Source organism: Cervus elaphus, chromosome 4 (assembly GCF_910594005.1).
Source record: "Cervus elaphus chromosome 4, mCerEla1.1, whole genome shotgun sequence".
Classification (NCBI taxonomy): Eukaryota; Metazoa; Chordata; class Mammalia; order Artiodactyla; family Cervidae; genus Cervus; species Cervus elaphus.
The window spans coordinates 24,454,533-24,482,512 of NC_057818.1; the positions used below are offsets into that span (position 1 = coordinate 24,454,533).

At 50.7% G+C, this 27,980-nt stretch overlaps 2 protein-coding genes across 4 annotated transcripts; both read left to right on the forward strand.

Annotated features, from left to right (window-relative positions):
• Nucleotides 1–2,387: 2,387 nt before the first annotated feature.
• On the forward strand, nucleotides 2,388–3,276 carry LOC122692723 (translation initiation factor IF-2-like). The gene is made up of 2 exons (XM_043900566.1): nucleotides 2,388–2,482; nucleotides 2,570–3,276. The coding sequence occupies exon 2, from the start codon at nucleotides 2,662–2,664 to the stop codon at nucleotides 3,274–3,276; it is 615 nt and encodes a 204-aa protein (XP_043756501.1). The 5' UTR covers nucleotides 2,388–2,482; nucleotides 2,570–2,661.
• Nucleotides 3,277–4,762: 1,486 nt separating this feature from the next.
• On the forward strand, nucleotides 4,763–27,974 carry IRX5 (iroquois homeobox 5). Of its 3 annotated transcripts, none has more exons than XM_043898494.1 (4): nucleotides 4,763–5,521; nucleotides 6,590–6,995; nucleotides 7,145–7,924; nucleotides 27,872–27,974. In XM_043898494.1, exons 1-4 carry the CDS (start codon nucleotides 5,273–5,275, stop codon nucleotides 27,934–27,936), a joined length of 1,500 nt encoding a protein of 499 aa, XP_043754429.1. In that variant the 5' UTR covers nucleotides 4,763–5,272; the 3' UTR covers nucleotides 27,937–27,974. The 3 variants fall into 3 exon arrangements, with proteins under 3 accessions (XP_043754429.1, XP_043754430.1, XP_043754431.1); XM_043898495.1 differs by lacking the exon at nucleotides 27,872–27,974 and adding an exon at nucleotides 23,385–23,449; XM_043898496.1 differs by lacking the exon at nucleotides 27,872–27,974 and having other exon boundaries at nucleotides 4,764–5,521; nucleotides 7,145–8,244.
• Nucleotides 27,975–27,980: the final 6 nt, after the last annotated feature.

Genomic DNA, 27,980 nt, shown 5'->3' on the forward strand with positions numbered 1-27,980 from the left:
ACATGTTTAATTCACTCAGGATCACATGATCTCATTTACTTGCACATTATCAACTGAAAAACACTGAAAATTTCCCCAAGATTTCTATACTGTAAAAATATATAATTACATATTAATACATTAATTATTACTTGGTATTATTTATTAGACCAGATGACAGGTAATTAGCTCATATTCCAGTTTCATCTCTTTTAACATAGCATATCATACTTGAAAATAATAGATGGATAATAACACTGGGATGCTGATACTGGCTGCCAGAAAAAAAAATTTTGATGGGGGAGTTGGGGGATAACTAAAGCAATTATCTCAAAAGTAATGCTCCTGTTTTCGTTTCAGCAAACAAGTCTAAATAAATCATTCTTTGATTTTAGTTTCCCATATAATGCCAGGCAGCTAATTATTCCTGGAGTCACGAGTAAGCTGTGACTCCATACCTGGCCTCTCCTATCATAATGCCTATGGCCTCCTCCACTTTCATTTCCTTTTTCTACAATGAGTTTTAATATTAAAGAAAAACACTCACACATCTTACATACACACTGATGGACAGCCAGCTTCCAGGAAATCATGAGCTACAAAGAGAGGGGGGGAAATCTTAATGCAATACTTATGTTGAAGGGTATTAGGTGCTGGGTAAGCCAAGGGGTAATATAATCAACAGCATACGTCTTGCTATTGTTTTGGCATTCAGAGATCTGAAGTAAAGGACGGTAATATTATTTTAGTGGTCATCTAGGTTATGATTCAGATCCTTAAACTAATCAGAGTCTAAATGCACTGTCTTCACTTGCTCATCAATTCGAATTTACAGAAACACATTTTGGAAGAAATAAAACAGTTTTCTTCTGTGTCTGGAAATAAAACAAGGCATTCCATAAACAATGTAGCTAAGTACTTGAGAAGAAAAAAGAAAATGTTTTAGATCATGAAGACATCCTAAGAGACTTTTTTAAAAAAATGAAGGGACATAAATTTCTTATATATTTACTTTTTCATTACATTCCTGTTTCTGCACATTAAACATGTCTTCCTCTACATATTTTTTTCTGAATACTAATAAACGTTTGCTTAATAACATACTAGGTTATTCATGCTTTCCTTTCTAAATCAGAAACCATTATTCCACAAAGATGGAGCACAAAGAAAGCAGACAGAGGCATTGCCAAAAAAGCCACAAGTAGTATCAATACATGCCAGAACACTTACATTGAACTATCATTTCTCTCAAACTTCTACTGCCAAAGTGCTCACAAAATCTGGAACTCAAAGACAGATTTCTAGTGCAATTAAATTCTCCAGAAGCAAAACTGTACAAAAATATGCCGCCTTTCTTATGTCACCATTTTATAGACAACATTTTCTCAGGATCTTAATTAAGATAACGATGCACACCTGTGTCAACATTCTCTGGCAAGACAGCCTTATCAATCATAATCCTTTAAGTACACTCCAAAACAGCAAAGCGATATGACAGAAGCAATCTGTTGCCTTTCCTAGCCTCAGTGTTGTGTCTCTCCCACAAGAATGATGAGATCTTTAAAATACAGCAGATCTACTTTTATAAGTCTTTAAAGTTTTTACTGTAAAAAGTTATTACGCTAAATAAACAGGAATAACCTCTTTTGCACTTGATTTAAACAATGACAACTGTACAGCCAAAACTCTAAGAGCAAGCTCCACACCATGTCTTAGCAATACAATTGTGTTGTTATTTTAAAGCTCTAAATTTTAAGAGTAATGCGTAACAGGATCCGTGCAGACATGACAAACCAATAAACCCTTAGGAAGTTTTAAAATTAGAATGTTTTAAAGTCTTTCATTAAGATCAAGGCATGCCTAGCCCTAACCTAAGTGCAAATGTTCAGAAAGATACAAATGCACTTGTAAGCGGAAAAGAAAGAGTCGTCTTAGTAACCTGGAACCAGAGGGAGTTAGTTCCTGCCTGCCGGCGGGGGGGGGGGGGGGGGGGGGGGGTTGAAAGCTTCAGTGACAGGAGATGAGTTAAACTACTGCTAAAAGTAAGCAGGTCCCAAACTGGAAAGCTGATGAATAAAGGGGGAAAAAGAGGGAGGGGAGAGAAAGGAACGCATCCAAGGCTAAAAGTTAAAACCTCGGGTTTACCAGCAAAAACGGAAAGCTTTCACATGAAAACGGAGAAAACACGCCAGATGCCACCCGCCTGCCTGCTAATAATCAGCTCTTCCCTCTCGCATATTAACACGAGTCTATCTCAGACGCCGGGCGGCGGTGGCCAGCCGAGCAGCAGAGCTATCAATGTGCAAATAAAGCAGAAAATAGAGACATCCTTAAGAAATGAGTCTCAAATTTGACGCAGAGCGGAGGTGACAACCACAGCAACAGAACCATAAATTCTAAATGCTTCAATATCTTTCAGGATTCTCTCCAAGTCTTTGACACCAAAAAGAAGACAGTATTAGAAAACCGGGGGGTGGAGGCGCGGGAAGGAGTTGTAAATATGGTGTGTGTGTGTGTGTGTTTTGGGGGGGGGGGTAGGGGGGTTGCCCAGAGTGGCAGGATGATGTAATGAGGATGTCTGTGTTGACAGACTCAGATTCTCGGTGGCACAAACCTCCAGGGCTCCATTTCCGAGATCAGCATCCTGGACCAGAGCCGAGAGGGTGAAGCTGCCGCGCGTGGATGGAGGGGACCACGCCCACGCCCGCCCGCTGGGGGGACCGTCACACCACGAGAATCCCGCCCAACGTTCACCGGCCCATGCCTACCGAGAGCCCGGAGGGGCGCAGGGCACCACCGCGTCCATCCCGTCCACGGGCGGACGTGGACGCGGCTCGAGAGGCAGGAAGCCCGGCCGAGACGCGGAGGGTACGTGGTGGCAGGGTGGACGCGAGGCTCACCTCTCCTCCGCGGCGCGGGAGCGTGAGCCGCGGACGCTCCCTCGTGGCTGGCGCGAGCCCCCGGCGGGCGGCGCGCGCGGGCCGCTACCGACCGTTAGCGCGAGGGGCTGCGGCGGCAGCGGCGGCGGGCGGAGCCGGGGGCGGGCGCTGTGGAGCTGAAGGGCCGCCAGAGCGGGAGCGACGCGAGCAGGGCGGGGACGCTCCTGGGCACTCCCCGCGATCACCCCGGCCTAGCCCGAGCCCCGGAGGACATTGCCCCCTTGGCTGCCTGAGAGGCCGCCAGCGGTCGGCTCCGCGCGCTCGGGGCTGCTCGGCCTCGCCTCAGTCGCGGCCGGTTCGCTGCCACCTTAGCTGGGCTGTGCCCTCCACAGCCACCGCCGGCTTCCCGTCTCCATGACAATAGGGCTACGACGCCCCGCCCCGCCCCGCCCCCTCGGCGCCTAGACTCTGAGGGAAGCGGGCTCACGTCGCTGAGGGGCGGAGCCTATAGAGGCCAGCGTCCAATTAGAGGTGAAGGCAGGGAGGGATGGGGCCGGGCGATTTCAGAAGTTGTAGGAGAATATCCGCCTGAGGGGCGGAGCCTGGGAGAACTGATGGGGAGGAGTCTGCGCGCGTGCGTGAAGTCGCGCTGCAGAGTGCGGGTGTGGAGAGCGGGCTTGTGTGCCAGACCCTGCTAGAACTTAGGAAATAAAAGTGTATCTCGACTGTCACAGTCATTGAGACAAACTTTGTGTCTAGGCATACTTCGGCTTCCGTGTGACTGCATTAAAAAGCGACAAAGTCCCTGGTCTACTGGAGTGCTCAACACTGTGCCAGCCCCTGTCCTGGTTCACCAGCGCCCCTGTCTGTCCCAGAGTTCGAGTGCTTCTGTGGCTTGCGGCGGCGCTGGGTGTAGAGACAGGCAAAAGGTCTGTTTTGTATTCTGTGTGGCCTTCGTGGGCAAGGGCTCGGCCTGTGACTCAGTTGTGTTTGCCTTGCCAGCGCCTCGCTGAACAAACAGTGGTTGGGTTGGTTACTCCTCCGCCGACAGCTAGCGGTGGAGCGTGGGCGGGTGCGAGCGAGAGTGCGTGCGAACGGGAAGAGGACCCGCACTCTCCACCGCAGTCACCGCCGGCCTGGCGGGGAGAGCTGCCGGTGATGCAAAGCCCCAAGAAAGGGGCAGCGAGCCATTGCGGGAGAGGGCGTAATGGAGTCCTCCGGTGTAGCTGCTTCTCCGCCGTCTGGCAGCTCTTGCCCACAACCTCTCTAGAGAAAAGGCCCCCCCCCCCGTAGTACTGGGTCCCGTGTCTCCTCCCTCGCCGTCTGGCGGGGAGTTGGTGGAAGGGAGGCTGAACCGGAGACGTGCAGATGTCCAAGGCCTGTCTCTCGCCCACCTGCTGCTGCTGGCGGAGAAGGACAGTCACCCCGGCCTCCCAGCGCCCTGAACGCTGGCATCCATCCGGCTCTCCCTTCATTCAGGGGCCTTCATTCCTGGTCTCCAGCTCTCTCGTTGGTCCTTTAACTAGGGGGAGAAGCCAGGGGAGGGTGGACGGCGATCCGCTTTGGAGCCCAGCCTCCTCGCGAACAAGAAACCCGCTAACTCCGCGATTTACTGTGGCGTAGAAAAAGCGTTCGCTGCCGCGCGGTCCGCTGCCTCGTTCCCTTTGTGCTTCGGAACAGCGGACCGGCCATCAGGACCCGCTTGTGTCGGAACCGCCGCTCCGCCTCCCCGACTTAGCAGGGGAGGAAAGTTGGAAGAGATCGTCGCGCCTGGGATATGATTGTCATCCTGGGGCCGGCGCTCGAGAGTCTGAGTGAGAGAGAGGGAGAGACCGATGTGGTGGGGGGGGGGGGAATAAGAGGAGGGGGGAAAGGAGGGCCGCGGAGGAGAGGCGGGCGCTAGGGAGGGGCGAGGGGAGCGCCAGCGAGCGGGAGAGGGAGCCGGGGAGGAAGAGGGAGAGGACGAGGAGCGCCTGGCGGCCGGGTTGGCTGCGGCCGCCCAGAGGCTCCTGCCAGTCCTCCCACCGACTACACCCCGGGAAGGAGGAGCTTCAGGCGCGCACAAGGCGTCAGAATCCTCAATTTCCAACTTAGCATCTTGGCAGGACCTTTGCGAAGCCAAAAGCGGAGCCCCCCAGTGCAAAGAGCGAGGGGGAAAAAGAGAAAGCAACAAGGGAGGGGGGGAAACCCTGCCGGGGCGAGCGAGGCGCGCAGAGGAGCGGGCTCTTCGGTCGCGGCCGGAGGCGCGCGGGAAGCCAGCGAGGAGGCGCCGCGGGCCGGAGCCTGGGAGCCGGGGCCCGAGGAGCGGCGGCCCGGGGCAGCCGGAGACCAGGTGCCCGCCCGCTCGCCCTCGCAGGGCGCCGCCCGGCTCGTTGGCGGCCGCGGCGCGGAGCGCCCCATGCCCGTGTGTGGCCATGTCCTACCCGCAGGGCTACTTGTACCAGCCGTCCGCCTCGCTGGCGCTCTACTCTTGCCCGGCGTACAGCACCAGCGTCATCTCGGGGCCCCGCACGGATGAGCTCGGCCGCTCGTCGTCGGGCTCCGCGTTCTCGCCCTACGCCGGCTCCACCGCCTTCACGGCGCCCTCGCCGGGTTACAACTCGCACCTCCAGTACGGCGCCGACCCCGCGGCGGCAGCCGCCGCCGCCTTCTCCTCGTACGTGGTAAGCGAGCGGGAGCCTGGCGGGCGAGGGCAGCTGGGGCCGCGCGGGGCGGGCGGGGGCTGCGGGGGACACGGGCCTCGGCTTCACCGCGGACCGTCCCGCCGAGCCTCGCGGCCCCTGCGAACTTGGGTGGTTGTCTCTCTCGGCTTCGTCCGGGTCTCGGGCTCAGGAGTTGCACGGAGCGGAGAGCCGCGTCCTGCTCGGATCGCTAACTTGGCGGAAGGGGTTTTTTTGGGGGGGGAGAGGTCGCTTCAAAGAGCAACATTTGGTTCAAACGTGAGCTCTAGGCCGTCCTGCACATTTTACTCTATTTCATTTTGGGGGGTTCGGCCATTTGGCGAAAAGTAGTTCAAAAGAAATAGATCCGAAATCTGAACAGAAGCGTGCTCGGTCTGTGTAAATGTGTTTGGCCTCGCCTTTAATTAGTCCTCCAAAATGTTGCAAATCCGTAATCCTATCTTCGCAATCCGATTTGGAGGTATTAAATTTCTGAAAAGTCGGGCGAGCTGCGGTGCATCCGGGATTTTTCGGCCGGGTGCACTTTCTGGAAAAGCGCTGTGGCTTCGGTTTGGAGTAACACTTTTGGAGGGGTGGGAGTGCAGGGATAAGGCTTGGCTCTTCGTTTGCCTTTCTCTGTGGGGGAAAAAAAATTCCTTGACTTCCTTTGCTCACTACCCTTGTTTCTACTGCGCAGCCACTCGGGCGCAGAGAGCAGAGTCGCCGCCGCTGCCGGGGCCTTTCTCTGGGTAGAGGGGCCTGGCCTCGGTGGCCGGATCTGCTCACGCGGGGGAGGACGTGCCCAGCCAGAGGGGGGCCTACCAGGTGCCGGGGAAGCCAGGACTGCTCCAAGCGCCTCCAAGGACTCAGGGATTGGCGGCCTCCGCTTCCTTCTAAGGAGGAAGAGGGGTTGCCCCAGGGTCTGAGCCCTCCAGCCCTACCCCAGGGGAAGCCTGAGTGCGGGCCTCGCTGCCCGAAGACCCTGGGCGCAGGGGAAGTGTACTTCGGTCGCCCAGGCGGCTACTGGGGACCTCGGCCCACTCTCACGTTCTCTCTGCCCGTTCCCTGCAGGGCTCTCCCTACGACCATACACCGGGCATGGCAGGTTCCTTGGGGTACCACCCGTATGCGGCGCCCCTGGGCTCGTACCCGTACGGGGACCCCGCGTACCGGAAGAACGCCACTCGAGACGCCACCGCTACGCTCAAGGCCTGGCTCAACGAGCACCGCAAGAACCCCTACCCCACCAAGGGCGAGAAGATAATGCTGGCCATCATCACCAAGATGACCCTCACCCAGGTGTCCACCTGGTTCGCCAACGCGCGCCGGCGCCTCAAGAAAGAGAACAAGATGACGTGGACGCCGCGGAACCGCAGCGAGGACGAGGAGGAGGAGGAGAACATTGATCTGGAGAAGAACGACGAGGATGAGCCCCAGAAGCCCGAGGACAAGGGCGACCCCGAGGGCCCCGAAGCAGGTTGGTGGACGCGGGAAAGGGTGTGTGGAGCCCAAGAGGGGCCTGGAGAGGGGGCGCCCAAGGCCTGGAGGTTGGGGACAGGGCTTTTTGCCTTTGCGGGTGGGGACCTGTGGCCTCCGCGCCTCTGACCGCCTGGGTTTCACCCGCAGGAGGAGCAGAGCAAAAGGCGGTTTCTGGCTGCGAACGGCTGCAGGGGCCGCCCACCCCTGCCGGCAAGGAGACCGAGGGCAGCCTCAGCGACTCGGATTTTAAGGAGCCGCCATCCGAGGGCCGCCTCGACGCGCTGCCCGGGCCCCCCCGCGCCGGCGGGCCCTCCCCGGCCGGGCCCGCGGCAGCGCGGCTGGCCGAGGACCCAGCCCCTCATTACCCCTCCGGCGCGCCGGCTCCGGGCCCGCACCCAGCCGCGGGAGAGCTGCCCCCCGGTCCCGGAGGGCCCTCGGTCATACACTCGCCGCCGCCGCCGCCGCCGCAGGCGGTGCTCGCCAAGCCCAAACTGTGGTCTCTGGCGGAGATCGCCACATCCTCGGACAAGGTCAAGGACGGGGGCGGCGGGAGCGAGGGCTCTCCGTGCCCACCGTGCCCCGGGCCCGTAGCCGGGCAAGCCCTAGGAGGCAGCCGCGCGTCGCCAGCCCCGGCGCCATCGCGCTCGCCCTCGGCGCAGTGTCCCTTCCCAGGCGGGACGGTGCTGTCCCGGCCTCTCTACTACACGGCGCCCTTCTATCCTGGCTACACGAACTATGGTTCCTTCGGACACCTTCACGGCCACCCGGGGCCCGGGCCAGGCCCCACCACGGGTCCGGGCTCGCATTTCAATGGATTAAACCAGACCGTGTTGAACCGAGCGGACGCTTTGGCTAAAGACCCGAAAATGTTGCGGAGCCAGTCCCAGCTAGACCTGTGCAAAGACTCTCCCTATGAATTGAAGAAAGGTATGTCCGACATTTAACGCGGGCTGCGTCGGTCCCGGACTTTCCTAATTTATTAAAAAAAGAAAACATGGCCTTGGCAGTTATTTTTCCATCAACATGAGAGAAAAGCAAAACTATCCCTCCTACTAAAAAGTTTATAGTACATGGAGATGGATGATATAAAAATGTAAACATCTCCACACACCCACAGAAATGTCTTAACCAACTGAAAAGAAAAATTTAAAAAAGGATTTGTATTAAATCTTATTCTGTATATTTAATGTAGCATTTTTGTATTTAAATTGATAATTCAATATCTTTGAAGTAAATTATGAAATTAAGACACCTGTACAGGCATTTAATGTTTTTTGTAATATAAATATATACATTTGTGTTTCCCCCAAAACTGTTTCATAGTTTAAAAATACAAGTTTAATTTAATTTTTTTACACCTATTGATTTTTTTCTGGGTATGAGCTAAAGTATTATTACAGAAAGGAAACAGGTTATACTCTTAGATTTGAAAAGTAAAAGAAACTGCAGCCGCCTTTGTAAAATGCAAAATATTTAATTAAAAGAGATTTTAACATAATCAGAGCCACTTATTACTTGTTAGAAGCCTCAATAAACTGTCCATCGCCCTGGACAAAAGGTGCAAACTGCAACTTTTTTTTCCGAAGTGGGGAATGAAAGGTTCCACCGAACCCAGTTTGCCAGCGGGAAACCGTAATTAGGCTTCAAGCTCCAGGGAACGCGGCCCTGCCCGGAATGCAAATTTGGATCACTGATGCGGGCTGCTCTGGGGGGGGGGTGGTGTGGTGATTGGACCCTGGAGGAGGGACGAGAGAGACCCAAGTGTGTGCCCAGAAGGGAGAAGAGATGGCAAAGCCAGTTAGAGACACGCACCACCCGAGCTCCAACGCTTAACCTAATTACTTCCAATCAGTGTCGTGTTTTATGCAAAGCAATCAGCTGGTGAACTTTGCTAATGAGTTCGATTTTATGCCGGATTTAGCCCTTATTACTATTTCAAAGGTGCTCTGGGCTAATGCGGGGGGGAAGCAGTTGGGAGATGCCAAGGAGAAGGCTTTCCCAAGTCACTGTCGTCTCTACCCCTTCAAAATTGGGCATTGATCTCTTCGCTGGATTTGATTAAATTAGTAAATGTTCCATCCGCGACCGTGCGGGTGGTAGGCGGCCGGGTAGATTCCCCGCGGAGCCGCGGGGCTGGGGCCGCGGGACCAGCGAGGGGACGGTTACCCCCTTTCACAGGTAGGTGTCACACTTGTCCTGAATTACAAGCCTGCACTTTGCAGAGTCGGAGATTGGAGAGAGAGGGGGCGGAAGTGGGGGAGGGAGCACCGCAGGCGCTTGGGGGAAGCAAGGGGAGCCCCGGATGGATCAGAAGAGTCCCCCGCCCCACCCCACGGACCCCCTTTTTGGACAAGAGGCATTCAGCAGCTAAAGGACGTTTGCCCAGATAATGAGGCCGTTGTGGACTTGATCAGGCTTGTCGGCACCTTAGCACTTCTCCCATCGCGGATTCAAGAGTCCCGAGTAGCTGCAAAAGTATTTCTGAGGTTTTATTTTCTCCGTTTAATCCGGCACATTTCATCTCGAAACGAAGGCAGGTCGGGTCTCAATCCCAAACGAGGAAGAGAAACCGCACTGCGCCCGAGGCCCGCTAGCACTGTCGGTGCTCCAGTCTGCATTTGGCGCTGGAGATGGAGAGTTGAGGACGTGTGGAATTTCGTGGGAAATTTTCACTGGTCGGGGAAGGGGAGGCTTTAGAGCAAAAACATTCGCCAGCGAGGGGAATTAATTTGCTCTATTAAACCTAAGCCTGAGTGTAGAGAGAATGTGTTTGCACATAACACCGGTTTAATTAGGCTAAATAAAAATGCACATATTTGCATTTCTACTCAAGACTACTTTAACCCTACTTGGTTTTTTAAACACCGCCCAAACTTTCACCGGAGTTTTTACTTTTGCTACTTTTCCTTTTTCCTTTAAACCTGCAACGGGGCTCCTTTAGCTTATTCGAATTTAAACAAGTTTGAAAGCCGCATTGTGCAGATGTTTTGGCGAACAGCAGTCGACTTCAGAGTTTAAATTAGTGAGAAAATTCACGCAGGGAAAATGGTTTCAAAGTTGGAAGTGTGAATGATTAAATATACATGAGACGACCGTATTTTACTTTGTCCCTTTAATTATAAATGATTTTTTTTTAAACAATTGAATTCCAGAGATGGCTTGCCCTACCCCCCGCGCTCCAATCCCCTCCATCCACAACTGCCCCCCGCACACACAGCCCGGTTCACAATCAGCTTCCCCCGCCCCCCCTGTTGAATATGCAACCCCAGGAATCACCTTCTCTTCTAAAAAAGTCAGAAGAATAGGCCAGTCCCCTTCTCTTAAGAGAGAGTTTAAGGACGACATCAACTCTGCGGGATTTGGAAGCACTGGCCCTAAACCCTGCCCAGTGATTTTAAAAAGAAAATTACAGGCCTCCTTGTGTTCCCGGGAATATGCAAATGGCGAGGCGCGGGCCTCCCGGGTCTGATTGCCGAGGCTCGGGGCTGGGAGCCGAATGCCCGCGGGGGCTGCCTGGGAACGGGAGCCGCGCACCGGGGAGCCCGCGGCATTTCTTCCCAACGAGGGGCTGCGGGAAGCGCCTCCAGCTGGGCAGCGAAACCTCCAGAGGTTGGAAGGCTGATGCCCAAATTCGCTGTCCCCTGCCCGCATCCCTCCTACCCTTGGCCTCTAGAGTTTTCTTTGCGTACTTCGCCCTAAGTACAAGCCCCAAATTAAGTTTAGGGTTTTCTCCTTTGCAGAGCTGGGGTTCGCTGACCAGTGGTTTTTCTGGTGTGTAGAGGCTTTTCAGTTTGGGGGCGGCCTGCCGGGCGGATCGAGGTATGTGCGGTTAAGACATGTCTCCCGCGTTTAATCCCAGAAGTAGTGGCTTGTCGGTAAAGTTCCAAGTCCCTCCTAGAGCCTCTGAGCCTCTGCTTGGCCGCATCTTGGACCGTGTCGAAGGCGATGCTTTCTGCAAGGGGCGGTGGGGCGGGGAGGGCGCAAGGGGGAGAAACCTTCCGGCCTGTGCCAGGGGTTTGTTCGCACACTTGAACTGGGGCGCGTAAATTACACGATGCGAAGCAGCGCCTAAAACACCTCGGTGCTTGGGTTGCGTGGCATTTGTCACCTGCGCTTGGCTGCGCTGGTTCCAGTACCCAAACAGAGGCTAGCCTGACACTAAAGGTGACTAGGAGTCGCTGAATCTCGCAGAAGAGTTGCTGAGTCCAGCAACGGAAGCCGCGGTATCATTGAGTGGGGTCCCTGCAGTCAGCCCCCTCCACCCCCACCGAGGCAGCTCCAAACCGGAGACCCGCTGGGTTTCTTCCCTTTTCCCTTCTGTGCGCGGCGGAATCAGTTTCTGGGATTTGGGGTGAGAAGCCAACAGCCCAGTCAGTCCCCGAGGGCTCAGAGAGGTTGAGGCTGCAGAAAGGGCCCTTTTTCCTCCCCACTCCTCGGATCCGGGGGCCAGGGCCCGAACTGTTGTTCTTAGGCCTGGGTGAGGAGCCTTCATCTAGGCCTCCTGGTTGCAAACCCCTCGGGGCCCTCTCATTTCCCCCGAGGTGTACGCAGCTCTTGGAGCCTGGAAGATTGAGGGGCTGGGGTAAGGTGGTCGTGCGTGCGGCTTCAGAACGGGTGGTGCCTACCAGACCACCTGTCCCGCCTCACAAGCTGCCAACCCCGGGCAGAGACACAAAATAACGCCCTTGCAAAGCGCCCAAAGTGAAAGGAATGTGCTTGCGCTCCCAAGAGGGAGACGCAGGCGGATGCAGTTCAGGAAGGGCGCCGCCTACTGGTCCCCGGGCGCCCTGCGGCTCGCAGAGAGGAGGAGTTAGGCGACACCCGGCCATGCCCCCTCCCCACCCCCCCGCCGCGGGGTCCTTGGCTCTGGACCCCAAGAGGGTCAAATGTAAACTGCCCCGCCATTCCACTGGCTCCGGCCTGGGACCCAGAACCCAGTTAACACTGGGGATTCGGGAAGCAGATCCTGCGACCAAAAGAGGATTAACCCTGCAGATGCCTACCACGGCTGGGGCACAGTCTTTTACTAACCAGCGGCAGGCAGTTGAGCAATCTGCGGGCGGCCAGAGCAGCCTGCCGGTGGGGGCCGCCGCCCCGCGCAGTCCGGGCATTTCGGGTGCTCCCGCTCGGCTTTAGGGGCACGCATTCCGTTTCTGCGGGCCTTCCCACGCCCGGCCTCTGGGCCCCCGGACAGTTTTTTATTTGCGGTTTGGCACGTCGCGGGGTCTACCACGCAGCCGCGACCCTCTCCCCCCCGCCCCCCCGCCAAAGATCATTTCTAGCATTTGCCTGTGGGTTAGACATCTTTAGGAAAGGGAAAAATAAAACTACCCTAGAATTCTTCAAACCCGATCTCTAGCGCATCTTTAATAAGGTTGGCGTGGCAAACCTGGACATGCCCTCCACCCCTTCTGAAGGTGTCCCCTGGTCTCCCCTCGGGCCGGGACGTTGGAGGGCAGCGGGAGGCGCGCCCTCTGTTTGGCTCTTCGCATTCCGTTGCCTCTCGGTCGCCGAATAGGAGGGAAATCGGCTGGACCCGGATCTTGCCCCCTGCTCTTCCCCCTAAACTGGCCAAAGCTGCCGAACTGTCCATAGACCCACCCGGCGGGTCTCCCTTTTGGACCAGGCCGGAGCGGATCTCCTTTTCGTTTTCGCTCTAAATGCGACTTGGGTCCCAGGCACCAGGTGGGGCCCAGGTTGTGGCCTAACACGATCGCCTCGGGGGCCAGGCGGCAGCTCCGGCTGCACACCCCGCCCTGACCGGGGCCCCTCCTGGCCGTTGGGGATCTCTGGCCTCCAGTCGGCCTCAAGCCCTAACCCTAGGTCCCCAAGGCCGCCCTCCAGGCCGCGCTCGTTTCCGGCGCGCGGAGGAGGCCGGCGCTCCCAGACGCCACTTTTCCCAGTGAAATCTGCTTTTATTTGCTCCGAGCAAACCCCGGGCTCTCAGCGCTCCCGCCTGATGGATGCAAATGTAAATGTGCACTTATTTAATTGGATCAGGCCCCAAGATAAAAGAGATAAACGGCTCCCCGTTTGCTAACGTATTTTCCGAGGCAGCGCCGCGTGGAGGGGAAGCTAATGAAGGAGGGGCGCATCGCCGGGCGCTCGAGCTCTCCGCGGCCGTGCGCGCTGGTCAGTCGGTTCGGCTTGGACCGCGGCTTCTCGTCCATCTCCCCTGCCCGCCGGGTAGGATCCCCTTGGTCCCTTCGGTGCTCCAGGACCGGAAAGTGAGAAGGCGCGGCTTTGGCTTCGCGCTTGCAAATACCCAACCATTCGCCACAATGTTCTGTGGTTTGTTCCCCTCTTCTTTCATACCCAACGCCCTATACTGGAGTCCTACTGGCCAGGCCCATTCTATGGAAAATCCTTTCCTGCTCCCCTCCCCAGGCGTCTTCTTTCACCCCATGTGGCTAGGGCCACGAAAAAGGCCAGGCGTGTCCCCCGCCTCGAGACACCAGGGTCCCGTGGAGCCGCCCTTCAGGCGGCTCTCTGTTCCCAGACGGCTCTCTTTTGGATCCGGGGATTTCTTTCAGGACTGGCATGGACACTCCCTCTCCCCAATAAAATATGCCCGCAATACACACAACCCTTCCATGGCTTCAAAGGGTCGCAGAACTCCGACATCCAAGGGCTACCTGGTTTCTCCTCCCCTGGGCGGGAGTTCAGAGCTTCAGCATCAGTGCGTCTGTCTCCTTAACCCTCGGGAGAAGTTCGTTACCAGATTTTGATCCTCGGTGTTTCCAACAGTTTCTTTTCTGTTTAGAAGGGTTGAGGAGCAGGTAGGGGTGGGTGAGGGCAAGAGGGCGGCTGAGACAGACTGCGGAGTATGGGTGCAAAAGAGCTGTGGAAAGGGGACGCCCTAGGACGAGACACTCGCCAAGTAGCCGCCGCAAGCTAGGCTGGGCAGGGCCGGGCCTGGTGAGGGTCGGCTGGTCCTAGCAGCCCGGTCGCGCCCCATTCCCAGTGCGCTGATGGATTGGCTTGTCAGGAGAGCTCTATGCACGGAGCCCATCAGAAAGCACTTACCTCGCTAAACTGAAATTACTGTCTTTTCAGGGGCTAATTTGTGTAACTCCCATGGAGGGTCTTGGAGGGGGTTTGATGAGGCATAAAATGATGATTAATGAATTTATTGGCCGCTGCTCATCAAACAAGGGCTGGAGGGCTCCGGTGCGCACCAGCGGCCTGTCGGAGGCGCTCAACACAGCTGGGGCGCTACACACAGCTGGGGTTCTACCTCGGAGGATTCAGCATCTTCAAGGATTGCCATTTGCACCCAGCCCTGGCCCTGGGCGCTTTCCTTTCCAAAGCCGCCTTTTGCTGACCAGCCTTATATTTGGGGTGTGGGCTCCAGCCCCAGCAGGCTGCCGGCTCTAGTGTGGGGTTGGGGGGAGCAGGAGGGACTCCTGTGGCAGCAGGCTCAGAGGTGGACAGCACCCCTCCAGTGTTCTAGAAGCCAGGAATTGAGTGTGGCCAGGGCACCCCAGGCAGCATGGAGATGGAGATGTAGGCTGTTGTCCAGAGACATTAGAGCTTACTGCTTGGGCCCTTTGGCCTTGGTGACTCAAACCTACCTCTGCAATTTAATAAGCTGTGTGTCCCCGGGCAGATCACATAAGCTCTCTGATCCTCAATGGCCCCTTCTGCACAATGGCCTGTACCACCTACCACCTTTTTGTGAGGATTCTAATGGGTGGCACATGGTCATCCTTTAATATACTTATTATGGTCATATTCTCTTAAGACCTCACTTCACTGAAGATGCTAGCCAAGGCCTGAGGGTGAGGGAGGAAGGGAGGGAGACTTGAGGATTTGAGTTCTGACTTGGGGAAAATCCTGCCAGCATGGCTGATGTCCTGTAGCACTCTTCCCTTCCCCACCTCCCCGGCATCTGTACATTACTCTCTGGAACTTGACTGAGAGGGGGCAGTGGGGAGCCTGGAAAGGCAGCTCTGACCTTTGGGAGCTGACTAGACCTGGCTTGGGATCCCCTACAGGGGCAGAATTGAATTCCCGGTTATCCCACATGACAGTTCACAGCTATTCTCATTCACACATAACCCACCCTTTCTCTACAGGCTCCTGTCTTTTGGAGTGTGTCCCAGGGCCTTTTAGCTACTTCCCCTAGTCTGAATCAAAAACCTGCAGCCCGTAAACTTATAAACTCAGCTTGGAGTCTTTGCCTCCCCTGCCTACCTGTACCCCCCCACAGCACCCCACCCACATCTCCCAACAACAAGCTCTACCTTTGTCTCCCTAGGACTTGCCGCCCTGCTGAAGCAGAGCATGGGGAAGCCCTTGGCATTGACCAATCCAGTGGAAAGCTTGGGCTGGCCTCTATGTTAGTGCAGCTCCACTTAAACCATTCCCTTCTCTCTCTCCCACATATATTAACTGAGCATCTATAATGTGCCAGATACATTGTTCTAGGTGCTGACGATGCAGCAAGCAGCAAAGCAAAGACCCTGCCCTCCTGAAGCTTATGTTTTAGAGGGAAGGACAGAAAGTAAACAAATAAGTGTGATAATGGTTCATCACCATCTCCAGGTGATGAATATTTGGAAAAAGAATTAAGGCAAGGCATTGCCTGGGAGGGGCATTTGAGCGGATAAGTTGGGGGAATAGGTGCGTGTGCAGGTATTTTCATTCAGTTGTGTCTGATTCTTTGTGACCCCATGGACTGTAGCCTGCCAGGCTCCTCTATCTATCGGATTTCCCAAGCAAGAATACTGGAATGGGTTGCCATTTCCCCCTTCAGGGGATCTTCCTGATCCAGGGATTGAACTCGAGTCTCCTAAATCTCTTGCGTTGGCAGGTGGATTCTTTACCACTGAACCACCTGAAAAGGACAAGCAGATAATTGGAGGGAGAGAATTCCAGGCAGAAGGCATAGCAGGTGCAAAGATCCTGAGGTAGGAGCAAGTTTGAGCAACAGCAAGAAGACTTTTGAGGGAGGGAATTAGACCAAGGCAAAACCAGGTTCACATTATATGGGGCCTTATAGGTCCATGTGAGATCTTTGGATTTTGTGATGAGAGAGAGAGGGAGGAAGTGAGGGAGGGAAGGTTTTCAGGGGAGAGACAGGATCTAAGTTATGTTTTAAAGGCATCCCCAGGTATGAGGCGCTGAGACTCTGGAAGGGGAAGAGTAGACACAGGGACCAGTTAAGAGGCTGATGGAGATTGGGGGGAGGTGATGGAATTCAGTCTTGGGCCAGCATGGTAGCCAGGGAAGTAGGGAGAAGCAGTCAGGTCTGGGCAATATTTTGAAGGCAGAGTCAACAAGTTTTGCTGGTGTGTTGGATCTATAAACACTCTTGGGAACAAGAGAAATGGAATTCTGGATGCCTTCAAGAATTTGAACCTGAAAACCCAGAGGCATGGAGTTGCCATTTGCTGAGTTGGCCAACAGTAAGGGAGGAGCAGGGATTTTTTTTTTTTTTTCAGAGAAGGGGGAAGTAAGACACTCCCTAGACCTGATACCCAAGTCCTTTGGCCCAAAGGAGTTGCTCTCAACATGCTGGCAATCCAGTGGCAAAGGAGTTGGTGTCCAGGCCAAACCCTGAAGTGAACAAATCGTACCTCCTGAAACCAGAGAGCTCAGAACTCTCTAGTTCAGTTCCCTTTTTATTCCTGTCTTTTCCCCCTTTTTCCTTTTTTTTTTTTTTTTTTTCAAAAATCAGTGGAAAAACTGAGGTTTAGGAAGTGAAAATGACTTGCCCAAGCTCACATAGTGAGTTTATGTGTGCGTGTGTGCTAAATCGCTTCAGTCGTGTCCAACTCTTTGTTATCCTATGGTGAGCCCTCCAGGCCCTTCGGTCCATGGGATTCTCCAGGCAAGAATACGGGAGTGGGTTGCCTTGCCCTCCTCCAGGGGATCTTCCCAACCCAGGGATCAAACCCTTGTTTCTTACGTCTCTTGGATTGGCAGCAGGTTCTTTACCACTAGCGCCACCTGGGAAGCCCCGCTGAGTCTATGCTGCTGCTGCTAAGTCACTTCAGTCGTGTCCGACTCTGTGCGACCCCATAGACGGCAGCCCACCAGGCCCCCCTGTCCCTGGGGTTCTCCAGGCAAGAACACTGGAGTGGGTTGCCATTTCCTTCTCTGATGCATGAAAGTGAAAAGTGAAAGTGAAGTTGCTCAGTCATGTCTGACTCTTAGCAACCCCAAGGACTGCAGCCTACCAGGCTCCTCCATCCATGGGATTTTCCAGGCAAGAGTGCTGGAGTGCGGTGCCATTGCCTCATCTGCACTGAGTCTATAGGCAGAACCAAATGGAAACCTGAGTCTCCTAACACCTAGGCTGTGTTCTGCTCTCCCTCTGTTTCAGCCAAGCTAAGATCTCACCGATATCTGTATTTTAACTGAGAACTCCTGGAAACAAAATGCCTTAACAGAGAGGAATGAATTTATAATGGTGGAATCTCAGACACTGTGACAGGCTGTCCAGGGAGATATTTTTAGGCTGGGCCGGGAAACATCTTAGCCCTCCTCCAACGCTGCTGGAGGACGGGCTGCCTCCTCAGGACTCCGTGTGTGAAGTACAGATGAGGGAAAAGCTAGGAGTATGTCATCTCCCCCAGACACTCACCAGCAAGGAAGGACTAGGACTGCTGCTCCTGCCAAGGAGTGTTTACTTCCCTAAATAATTGCCATCTGAAAAGATTTGCTCATTTTTCCTGTTGGAAGTGACTGCCTGCCCGCCCACAATGATCTCACATAATGCAAGCAAAAAATGAATGTGCCTTCGCCCATCATTTTATAGAGCAACTTCTAGCAAACAGATTTGAGTTGGGGACAAGGACTTCAATCATGAGTCTTTCATGCATTTATTTTGTATTTCTTCTTATTTTTTTAAAACTTTAAAAAAATTTTGTTCTTGTTGTTGTTTAGTTGTTAAGTCGTGTCCAACTTTTTTGGGACCCCATGGACTATAGTCCGTCAAGCTCCTCTGTCCATGGGATTTTCCAGGCAAGAATACTGGAGTGGGTTGCCATTTCCTTCTCCATCTTCTTCTTCTTCTTTTTTTTTTGATGTCTCAGTTTGACTGTTTTTTGCTTCCTCCAACCCCTCAATCCTTTTCTTAAGTCCTTGTGTTGTATATATGGTCGTCACCTTGGGGATTTTTTTTTTTTTTTCCTGTAAAAACTACCAGTGGCTTTGTCCCCAAGGGAACCCACAGGCCCTTAGAAACATCATCTCAACATCTTTCGAGCAGCGTGAGACATCTGTTAGCCCTAGATTCCAAATACACTCACAGTTCCAGCACATACCAGACACCTTCCCAGCTAACACAGTTTGACATCAGACTTACCACACAGTTGTCATTTCTGAGACTTTTTTTTTAGATCTAAACCACAAGTTTTTTTTGTTGTTGGTTGGTTGATTGGTTGGTTTTGTTTGCCTTCTATTTGTATCCAGCATCTAAATCTAAACCCTGTGGTAATAGGTGGCTCTTCTTCTAAACACTCATATGTGCAAAGATCTTCATGGCTAGTTGAGGACTGACTCTCTTGGATCACATAAAAAAGTGGATGAGTGGTGACTTGGAGAAAAGGGCTCATTTGGAATAAACACCACCTCTTTACTCTCATGAAGAATGTGGTAGAAATCATTGGCCTAGTTTATTTTGGTTGGTGGAGATTATTTTTTCTCTCCAGATTTGTTTTTTCTTTCCTACCTTCTTTTAAATTTTTTCTTTGAACCTGGTAAATGCCTGACAAGTTGTAGAAAATGTCTGAGAAGACTCCATAGGACTCAAAATTGCAAGGAACGAACCCTTACCTTCCTCAGTGTTCCCTGAAACTTACTCATTTGAGCCCCACCCTCCCAATACTTGTCATCACCTCTAACTCTTGAAATTCCTATTTACAGAATAATTTCCTTCGAATTTTGTCACCATTTCCTTACATTGAAAGGAATGTTTATACCATCACAGTCACTGAAAAGCTAGTATCACTTGTCATCAATGGAAGACAATGATTGCAAAACCAGTTAACTTAGTGAAGTTCTTGGCTGCCTGGGCTTCGAAGGCAACTGGCATCTCTCAGGGTCTCTGGTTGTTCTAGAGGTTCCCCCCACCCCAGTCCTTCCGCTTTGCCCATGATTATGTGTCTCCTTCTCCCCTTCTCCCCCCGCCTGAGATGTGCTTACTACACTTCGAAAAATAGTAACTGCTCATTTTACAGAAATGGAAACTCAGGCCCTGAGAGGTAAAACCATTTGCTCAAGATCATGCAGCTGGTTGGTGACAGAGCAGTCAGAGATGCCTGCTTCCTGTCCCCACCCTATTCCCCCATGCTCTTTCCTAATTAATCCCCTGCACTATAACCCTTACAGCTTTCCAGGTGGCTCGAGGGGTAAAGAATTCACTTGCACTGTACGAAATGCAGGTTCGATCCCTGGGTCAGGAATATCCCTGGAGGAGGGCACAGCAACCCACTCCAGTATTCTTGCCTGGAGAATCCCCATGGACAGAGGAGCCTGGCGGGCCATGGCCCATAAGCGATCACAAAGAGTTGGACACGACTGAAGTGACTGCGCATGTACTGTAACCCTTATCTCCAGGCGTGCTTCTACAGGAGCAGGACCAGGATGGGAGTAATGTTAGAAACCTGCTAAGCTTTTGTTCCTTCCATTCCACTGGTTCTGCAGGGCCTGAGTCTCTTTTATTGTACTTCATTTTTGGGGCGTTAAGAACTTCCCAGGTGGTAAAGTGGTAAGGACTCTGCCTGCCAATGCAGGAGACACAGGAGACAAGGGTTAGAGAAGAGTCGGGAAGATTCCCCGGAGAAGGACATGGCAACCGACTCCGCATTCTTGCCTGGAAAATTCCATGGACAGGGGAGCCCAGAGGGCTGCAGTCCTTGGGGTCACAAAGTGTCGGGCAACTTAGTGACTGAGCATGCACACTTTAGGAATAAGAGGCTAAGATCTACAAACCAATATGCTCTTTGACACCATGAAAGACTCTAGTCCTTCTCTGCTCCTTCTGCAGGGCAAGAAGAGAGGGTTAGAGTCCAGCTCTGAGCAAAGTTTGGGGAAGGGGTGGGTGAGCTTGAGGACATGGATACATTGCCCTTTGAGAGGTCCCTGCCCCATCAGTGCCCCCTTTGCCAGATGCTTACAAAAGGGAGGTCCCCATCTCTCTCCTCGTCTTCCTAAAGCCGACCAAAGAGGCACATGGAAACTTTGGTTAGTGCTATCAAGTAGAGGGCTGTTGGGTTTGCAGCTGTAATGTCACTCGAAGTTAAGCCCCCTCCCCAAACATACACCTTGTCCCTTTCCCCCCTCTTTTCTTTTCTCTCTGGGTGAGGACCTTCAGCCTAGCTTGTTTATTGGGTAGGCCCTCCCCAACCTGCCCAGAAGCTTTGCCACACCTCTCAATGGGGCCGCAGCGCACCTGGCCTCCCTCCAGTGCCACCCCGGCCCCTGCTCCAGGGCACTCATCTCACTACCTGAATTATATTTCCAGCTGGAAGGACTTCAAGTAACTCAAATTCAAAATGTCCCAAACCAGGTTATTTTATTCTTTTCAATGCCATGGTAAATGGGATTATTTCCTCAATGTCTATGTTTCCTTAATTTCTATATATATAGTAGAGTACTATTCACCCATTAAAAAGAAGAATGAAAATTTGCCATGTGCAACAACATGGATGGACTTTGAGGGTATTATGCCAGAAAGTGAAATCAGTGACACAAAAAAAGACAAATACTGTCTGATATCACGTGTGTGTGTGTATGTGTGTGTGTGTGTGTGTTAGTTGCTTAGTCATGTCTGACTCTTTACCACCCTATGGAATGTAGCCCACCAGGATCCTTTGTCCATGGGATTCTCCAGGCAAGAATACCAGACTGGGTTGCCATTTGTTTCTCCAGGGATCTTTGTGATCCAGAGATTGAACCCTGGTCTCCTGCATGTGGAATCTAAAAAATACAACAAACTAGGGAATATAACAAAAAAGAAGCAAACTCACAGACACAGAGAACAAGCTAGTGGTTACCAGTAGGGAGAGAGAAGAGGAGAAGAGCAATATAGGGGTAGGGGAGTAACAGATACAAACTAGTAGGGATAAAATAAGCTACACAGATATATTGTATAACACGAGGAATATACCCAATATTTTTATAATAACTGTAAATGGAGAATAAACTTTAACATTTGTGAATACTATATTGTATACCTATAATATATAATATTGTACATCAACTACACTTTAATAAAAATAATTATATATATATTTTTTATATATAAGAATAAAGCCATATAAAATGACAGATGAAAAAAAGTGTCCCAAACTAAAGTCACCTCCTTCCCATTCCTAGCCTCACCCCAGATCTTGGTTTCTCCTGTCTTCCTTCATCCAGTGATCTGGTGGAAAGACTTCAGAAATGTGCCAGCAGTTTGCTTTCCCCCATGCTTCACATGCATGCACTCCTCAAGTCCTGTAGATCCTTCTGAGGAGTCTTATTCAACTGTCTCTCCCCCGCCCCACAGCACTAGTCTGAGCCTCATCATCTATCACATTGACCATCATATACCCTCCTGAAGGTCCTCCTGCCCCAGCCATCTTTGTAGAACCAACATAGAGACCAAAGCCTGGAGCATCCTGGGTATTCAATACATGTTGATGGAAGTGAAAATGAAGAAATGCACCCCAAGCCAGGGTTCTTGGATTTTCCCATAGAAATATGAATTTTAAAGCTGCTGTGGGGTCAGACAGATGGAAATTCAAATCTTGACTGTCTCTTATCTGGGGTGTATTGAAGAACCAGATTAGACAATCAAGAAATCTAAACAGAGAGGCCCAGGATCTGTGGTGATTGAGAAGGTAGATTCTGTTGGGTGCCAGACTTCTTAGATTTCATTCCTATCTGTGCCCTCTGTCAGCTGTGCAACCCTGGGAAAGTTTCTTAGCCTCTCTCAAATTCAGCATCTGCATCTTTACAACAAGAATAATACAGTACCTACCTCATTGCTTGTTTAAATGTTAGAGTGAAAGTGAAAGTCGCTCAGTTGTGTCCAACTCTATGACCCCATGGACTACACAGTCCATGGGATTCTCCAGGCCAGAATACTGGAGTAGGTAGCTGTTCCCTTCTCCAGGGGATCTTCCCAACCCAGGGATCAAACCCAGGTCTCCCACATTGCAGGTGGATTCTTTACCAGCTGAGCCACCAGGGAAGCCCAAGAATACTAGAATGGGTCCAGTTCCAGTTCAGTCGCTCAGTCGTGTCCGACTCTCTGCGACCCCATGAACTGCAGCACGCCAGGCCTCCCTGTCCATCACCAACCCCTGGAGTTTACTCAAACTCATGTCCATTGAGTTGGTGATGCCATCCAACCATCTCATCCTCTGTCGTCCCCTTCTCCTCCTGCCCCCAATCCCTCCCAGCATCAGGGTCTTTTCCAATGAGTCAACTCTTCCCATGAGGTGGCCAAAGTACTGGAGTTTCAGCTTCAGCATCAGTCCTTCCAATGAACACCCAGGACTGATCTCCTTTAGAATGGACTGGTTGGATCTCCTTGCAGTCCAAGGGACTCTCAAGAGTCTTCTCCAACACCATAGTTTAAAAGCATCAATTTTTTGGCACTCAGCTTTCTTCACAGTCCAACTCTCACATCCATACATGACCACTGGAAAAACCATAGCCTTGACCAGACAGACCTTTGTTGGCAAAGTAATGTCTCTGCTTTTTAATATGCTATCTAGGTTGGTCATCACTTTCCTTCCAAGGAGTAAGCGTCTTTTAATATCATGGCTGCAATCACCATCTGCAGTGATTTTGGAGCCCAAAAAATTAAAGTCTGACACTGTTTCCACTGTCTCCCCATTTATTTCCCATGAAGTGATGCGACCAGATGCCATGATCTTAGTTTTCTGAATGTTGAGCTTTAAGCCAACTTTTCCACTCTCCTCTTTCACTTTCATCAAGAGGCTTTTTAGTTCATCTTCACTTTCTGCCATAAGGGTGGTGTCATCTGCATATCTGAGGTTATTGATATTTCTCCTGGCAATCTTGATTCCAGCTTATGCTTCATCCAGCCCAGGGTTTCTCATGATGTACTCTGCATGTAAGTTAAATAAGCAGGGTGACAATATACAGCCTTGACATACTCCTTTTCCTATTTGGAACCAGTCTGTTCCATGTCCAGTTCTAACTGTTGCTTCCTGACCTGCATACAGGTTTCTCAAGAGGCAGGTCAGGTGGTCTGGCATTCCCATCTCTTTCAGAATTTTCCACAGTTTTTTGTGATCCACACAGTCGAAGGCTTTGGTGTAGTCAATAAAGCAGAAATAGATGTTTTTCTGGAACTCTCTTGCTTTTTTGATGATCCATCGGATGTTGGCAATTTCATCTCTGGTTCCTCTGCCTTTTCTAGAATGGGTAGCTTATCCCTTCTCCAGTGGATCTTCCCAACCCAGGAATTGAACTGGGGTCTCCTGCATTGCAAGCGGATTCTTTACCAGCTGAGCTACCAGGGAAGCCTAAATGTTCAAGAATGAGGATTAAATGAGATAATGGATGCAAAGCCCACTGAAGCCCATGGTGCACTCTCAAGAAATGTGAGCACTTACCATTATTACTTACTACATATGGTTTCCTATGATTGAAAATGACTTCATCTGAGAACTTCTAAAATTGCGTAGCATGTTTTCTCCAGTTCTTAACTACTTCACATCTTTTTGCTGACCGGCAATGGTTAAAATGGCTAGAGTTAAAAAAAAAAAAAAAAAGCTTATTTTAAGAATCACTCCTCGGAACATTATTTCATTACTTAAACTTTCTGCTGACTCATCTGTTCCATGGTAACTGAGTCTCTCTTTACCAATAACTTTAATTACATCAATCACTCACTTCCAAAATTGCTGAATAATGAAAACTCCTAGAGGTGACACCATGGACTTCTGTCACAAAAGCAGGGAGTTTTGGAGGGAGATAGAATAGGCTTTTCTTTATTTTAAAAAATAGTCAGTACTTCAAATAGGGAAATATATTTAGCTTTCATGATTTACTATCTGTCCATCTATCTCTCTATTACTTTATAATTAGGAATGACAAGTCACAGCTTCCTGAATTGAATGGAATGGAATTTGTTTCATCTTCTGACATTTCTTAATCATGTCTCCACCTTGATGATAAGATAAATGATGTTTGAGAATTCCAACACCTACTCCTCTGCTAAAAGCTGCTAATCAATTGCATAGAACAGCAGTTAACATAATACCTAAACAATTATTTTGCTATTGATAATAATAGCTACCTCATTGAGCTCTTAGTGTATACTAGTTATTCTACTGAAGGTTTTACATACATGAGCTCAGTAAAGCCTCATCAAAACCTAGGGAGTATGTATTATTATTAGGCCCATTTTATAGGTGAAGAAACTGGGGCACTGAGGTTTACTTCCCTGAGTCAGTGTCAAAGTGAGATATGTACCTAGGAATATCTGACTTCTGTCTTTTGTGCCTAGATGGATCCAGGAGGGAGTTGCTGTGTGTTCTTTACAGTTTTAGGCAGTAGTTGTTTTTCTGGCTACTTTGTGGCTCAATTCTACTGTGAGTAGAATAAATTACCTGCTATCTGCTGAGCTTGAAATGCTATCTGATGCTGCAGAGAAGTGATGATCCTGTGTGATGAGGACCAGGGTGATGGTGGGGAGGGGGTTGGTGTGCATCTCACGAAACCCCTCCCTGAAGAGTATGCTCTTCCTTCCTCCTGTCCCCTTCAGGCCCTTATCCTCTCCATCTGGGACTGTGACATCAGCCTCCTAATAGGTCTGTCTGTCTCCAGGCACTCTCCCATCTTTCCATTCACATGCTCTTGCCTTATTAGCCAGGAGACAGTAGCCAAGGGAGCTACAGAAAGTTGTAGAATGGGAGAGTGACAAAATCTAAGCTACATTTCAACCAATAGGAGTCACAGTTCCTCTCTCTGTCTTTGAAGCTCTTCATCCGTCTAACCCCATGCGCCCATGTGACAAGACCCTTTCCTGGGTGTCTTATGCTCTGGTCACACTGGCTACACAGTCACTTTCCAAGCCACTTTCCCCCAGCCTGGTTCCTTGGCATCTGAGCAACCTCCCAGTCACCCGTCCAAATGCACTCGCCCTTCAGAGACTGTGTTCAGTTCTTCTAGAGGCTTCCAGGACTTTCTCAGTGGCTCCAACCCCACACTGCTCCCTCTCCAGGGGAGGTGCTGCTGGGGAAGAGGCATCAGGGAAGTCCTTCCTTCTTGCTTTTCTTGTTCAAAACTATTCGACTTGGCTATTTGGGAGCATTTATGCTTCCATGCAAGTTTTAGGATGAATTTATCATGTTGAAATCATTGGTTTTTGTTCTTTTTCCCTCAGTACTGTGCCAGGTACAGCGTCTGAGCTTCAGGGTAATAGGGATGAGAGCAGCCAGGTAATTCTCTGAGGATACAGATGGAGAAAGGAACTAGGTGCATGCCAGATTCTACCAGGAAATCTGAGGGCCCAGGTGTCTTACCTTGAGAGGCAAAGGTGGGGGCTCCAGGCAGGATGAGGAAGGGGCTCACTGCTTGGTGAGTGGCCCTCATCTATGCCTGGTGTTCTTTGCAGGGTGAGGAACTGGTTGGGTGAGGACTTATACCCACACCCAATGAAGGAGGTTTCCTCACTTGGATCAGGGTTCCCTTAATACCCGTGGCCCAGTCTTGAGCCCTATCGGGGGATAAGGACAGGGCATCCAGAGTACATCATAATGAGCAATGCAGCCTCAGGAGCCAGGATGCCTCACTTCCTGCCCTCCACCCTCACCTCCCGCCTGCCCCACCTTAGCCAACGGCACCACCATCTGGAAACCTGAGACTCAGTCTCAGCTGTTCCTGTCTTCTCCAGAGTGTCATCTCCAGTTACCAAATCTGGATTCAGATTTGGTGGATTCAACGTCCTTGATTTTTTTCTTGAGTCTCCACTTCCTTCCCATCACCAACGCTGGAATCCAGGCCACTGTCATCTCTCATCTCCTTAATGGCCTCTCAGATCTAGTCCTATTCCCTGAAACTGATTTTCCCCATGAAGATAGATTGGATATGTGATGATAAAATTCTTCTGCCTAAAATATCTATCAGTTCTCTACTGCCCTCATAAAGGCTTAAACTCCTAAGTATGATATTCCTTTAATTATTAGGCTCTAAACCTACAAAGCCATTTGTCATTTCTATGTACTATTTTGCCTCTGGGATTTTGCACATGCTGTTCCCTCTGTCATGCCCCAGTTCCCACTGTTTGCCCCCGACCTTTCTACAGTTAACCCCTAGATGGTGAAAGATTTGCGCTTAAAGTTCCCTTCTCCCTCAGTGATAAAGGAGCAAAGCAAGGGGCAAGCAAAACTACCTACTGTGTGAACTTGGGTACTTAATTCATCTCTGAAGTTTGGTTTCTCTTTCTCTAAAATGGGGCACCGTCATAGTTATAAGGGTCCATTCTAGATAGACTGTTTAAAAGTCATAGGATTGTTTTGAGGATTAAAAGAGATCATTGCAGGCAAATTTCAAACAGAGAGACCCAGTCCTAGCCTTAAGGAACTTTCCATGAAATCAGATTCACACCAACACGGCTGACAGCTCCTGGAGAACCATTTCCTTCCTTCTCTTTTCCTAAAGGAACCCCACCTCTGTGTGGAGTGGCAACGTGCCCAGCCCTAAGGGATGGACCATTTATATCTGGGCCAGTTGTGATCATTCTATTCCCCTTGCCAGATGCTCACTTTCCCAGACTTCCTTGCAATGAGGAGGTCAGGTGACCCATTCTGGCCAATGAGACATGAAGAGAAATCTACTGGTCTTTCTGAATCTCAGTCTCAGTTTTTTTAAAATGAGGAGGTGGGATCAAAGACTAGTGTTATTTAGCCCTCTTGTTTTGTTTGTTTGCTTTTTTAAGTAGAGAATCCCACTTTTTTAGTTCCAAAGAAATCTTACATGGAATGCTAATATTTAATAAACAGAGCACAATTACTCTAATTGAAAGGGAGCTTGGAGAGTGTGGAAACTCCAGTGTAGTCTTAAAACCCGTGAAACAACACTTGGAAAGCCACTGGGTCGGAGCATCTCTACATCCTGTAGTGGATATGCATAATTTTATTTGTGTATATTTTTGGATACTTATTCTAGTCCAGCATTCTGAATTTCCCTTGGGAACCATCTGTCTTCACCTCTGGGTCTAAATGCTTTTGATGAACTTAATTCAATTTTGATTCTAGTGCTAGACATATGATTTAAGACTGCCCAACATTCCATCCCCCTGGGTTCAGTGACTGGTTTAGGAATGTACACATGACCCGAAGTGGTCAAGATTGAGACTGAAGCCTCAGATTTTTACTAAATTTGAAGAGAGGCACAGGCTCTTTTTTTTCTCATGGAACTTTAACTTGGGTCTGTAAAGACCTGAAAACAAAGTCTACAAGGAAAGGAACAGAGCTAAGAGATGGTAAAAGACCAGATGTTAGAGACTTTGAGTCCTTGGATTAAGTTTTGCCTGAAGACAGACAGACCTGCCATGGAATTTTAGTTTTGTGAGTCAATAAATTTCCTTTCATTTAAGGAGTCTGAATTTCACCTTCTATATTTGCAACCCAAATTGTCCCAATAAGTACAGATCCTTTCCATATCTAGAATCTTGGATACTCTGTTTCACAGACTTTTGTTTCACAGAAAGGCTGTGTCACAAACTTTTCAGTTTTTCTCCTCCTGGGCATGTAGGAGAATTGTCCTTCTCCACTGGTTCTGAGAGAGACAGGGCATATGCTTTCCTTTGCCAAGGAAATACATTGTTTCCAGGTGGGTCTTTAAACATCCTGCACAATTCACCACGCTCTCTTTTTCCTTCCCATAATGATGTTCCAGATGGTGGAGCCTCTATCATCCTGGGTCCCAGACTGAGGACAACATGGAGCGGAGAACCCTGCTGACCCTCGATGGATACGCACCGTGAGCAAGAAATAAACCTTTGTTG

Coding starts and splice junctions, on each gene's coding strand:
- LOC122692723 (XM_043900566.1), top strand. CDS start 2,662: ATGGAGGGGACCACGCCCACGCCCGCCCGCTGGGGGGACCGTCACACC.
- IRX5 (XM_043898494.1), top strand. CDS start 5,273: ATGTCCTACCCGCAGGGCTACTTGTACCAGCCGTCCGCCTCGCTGGCG. Junction 5,522..6,589: donor CCGCCTTCTCCTCGTACGTG/GTAAGCGAGCGG, acceptor CGTTCCCTGCAG/GGCTCTCCCTACGACCATAC. Junction 7,925..27,871: donor TCCCTATGAATTGAAGAAAG/GTATGTCCGACA, acceptor ATGATGTTCCAG/ATGGTGGAGCCTCTATCATC.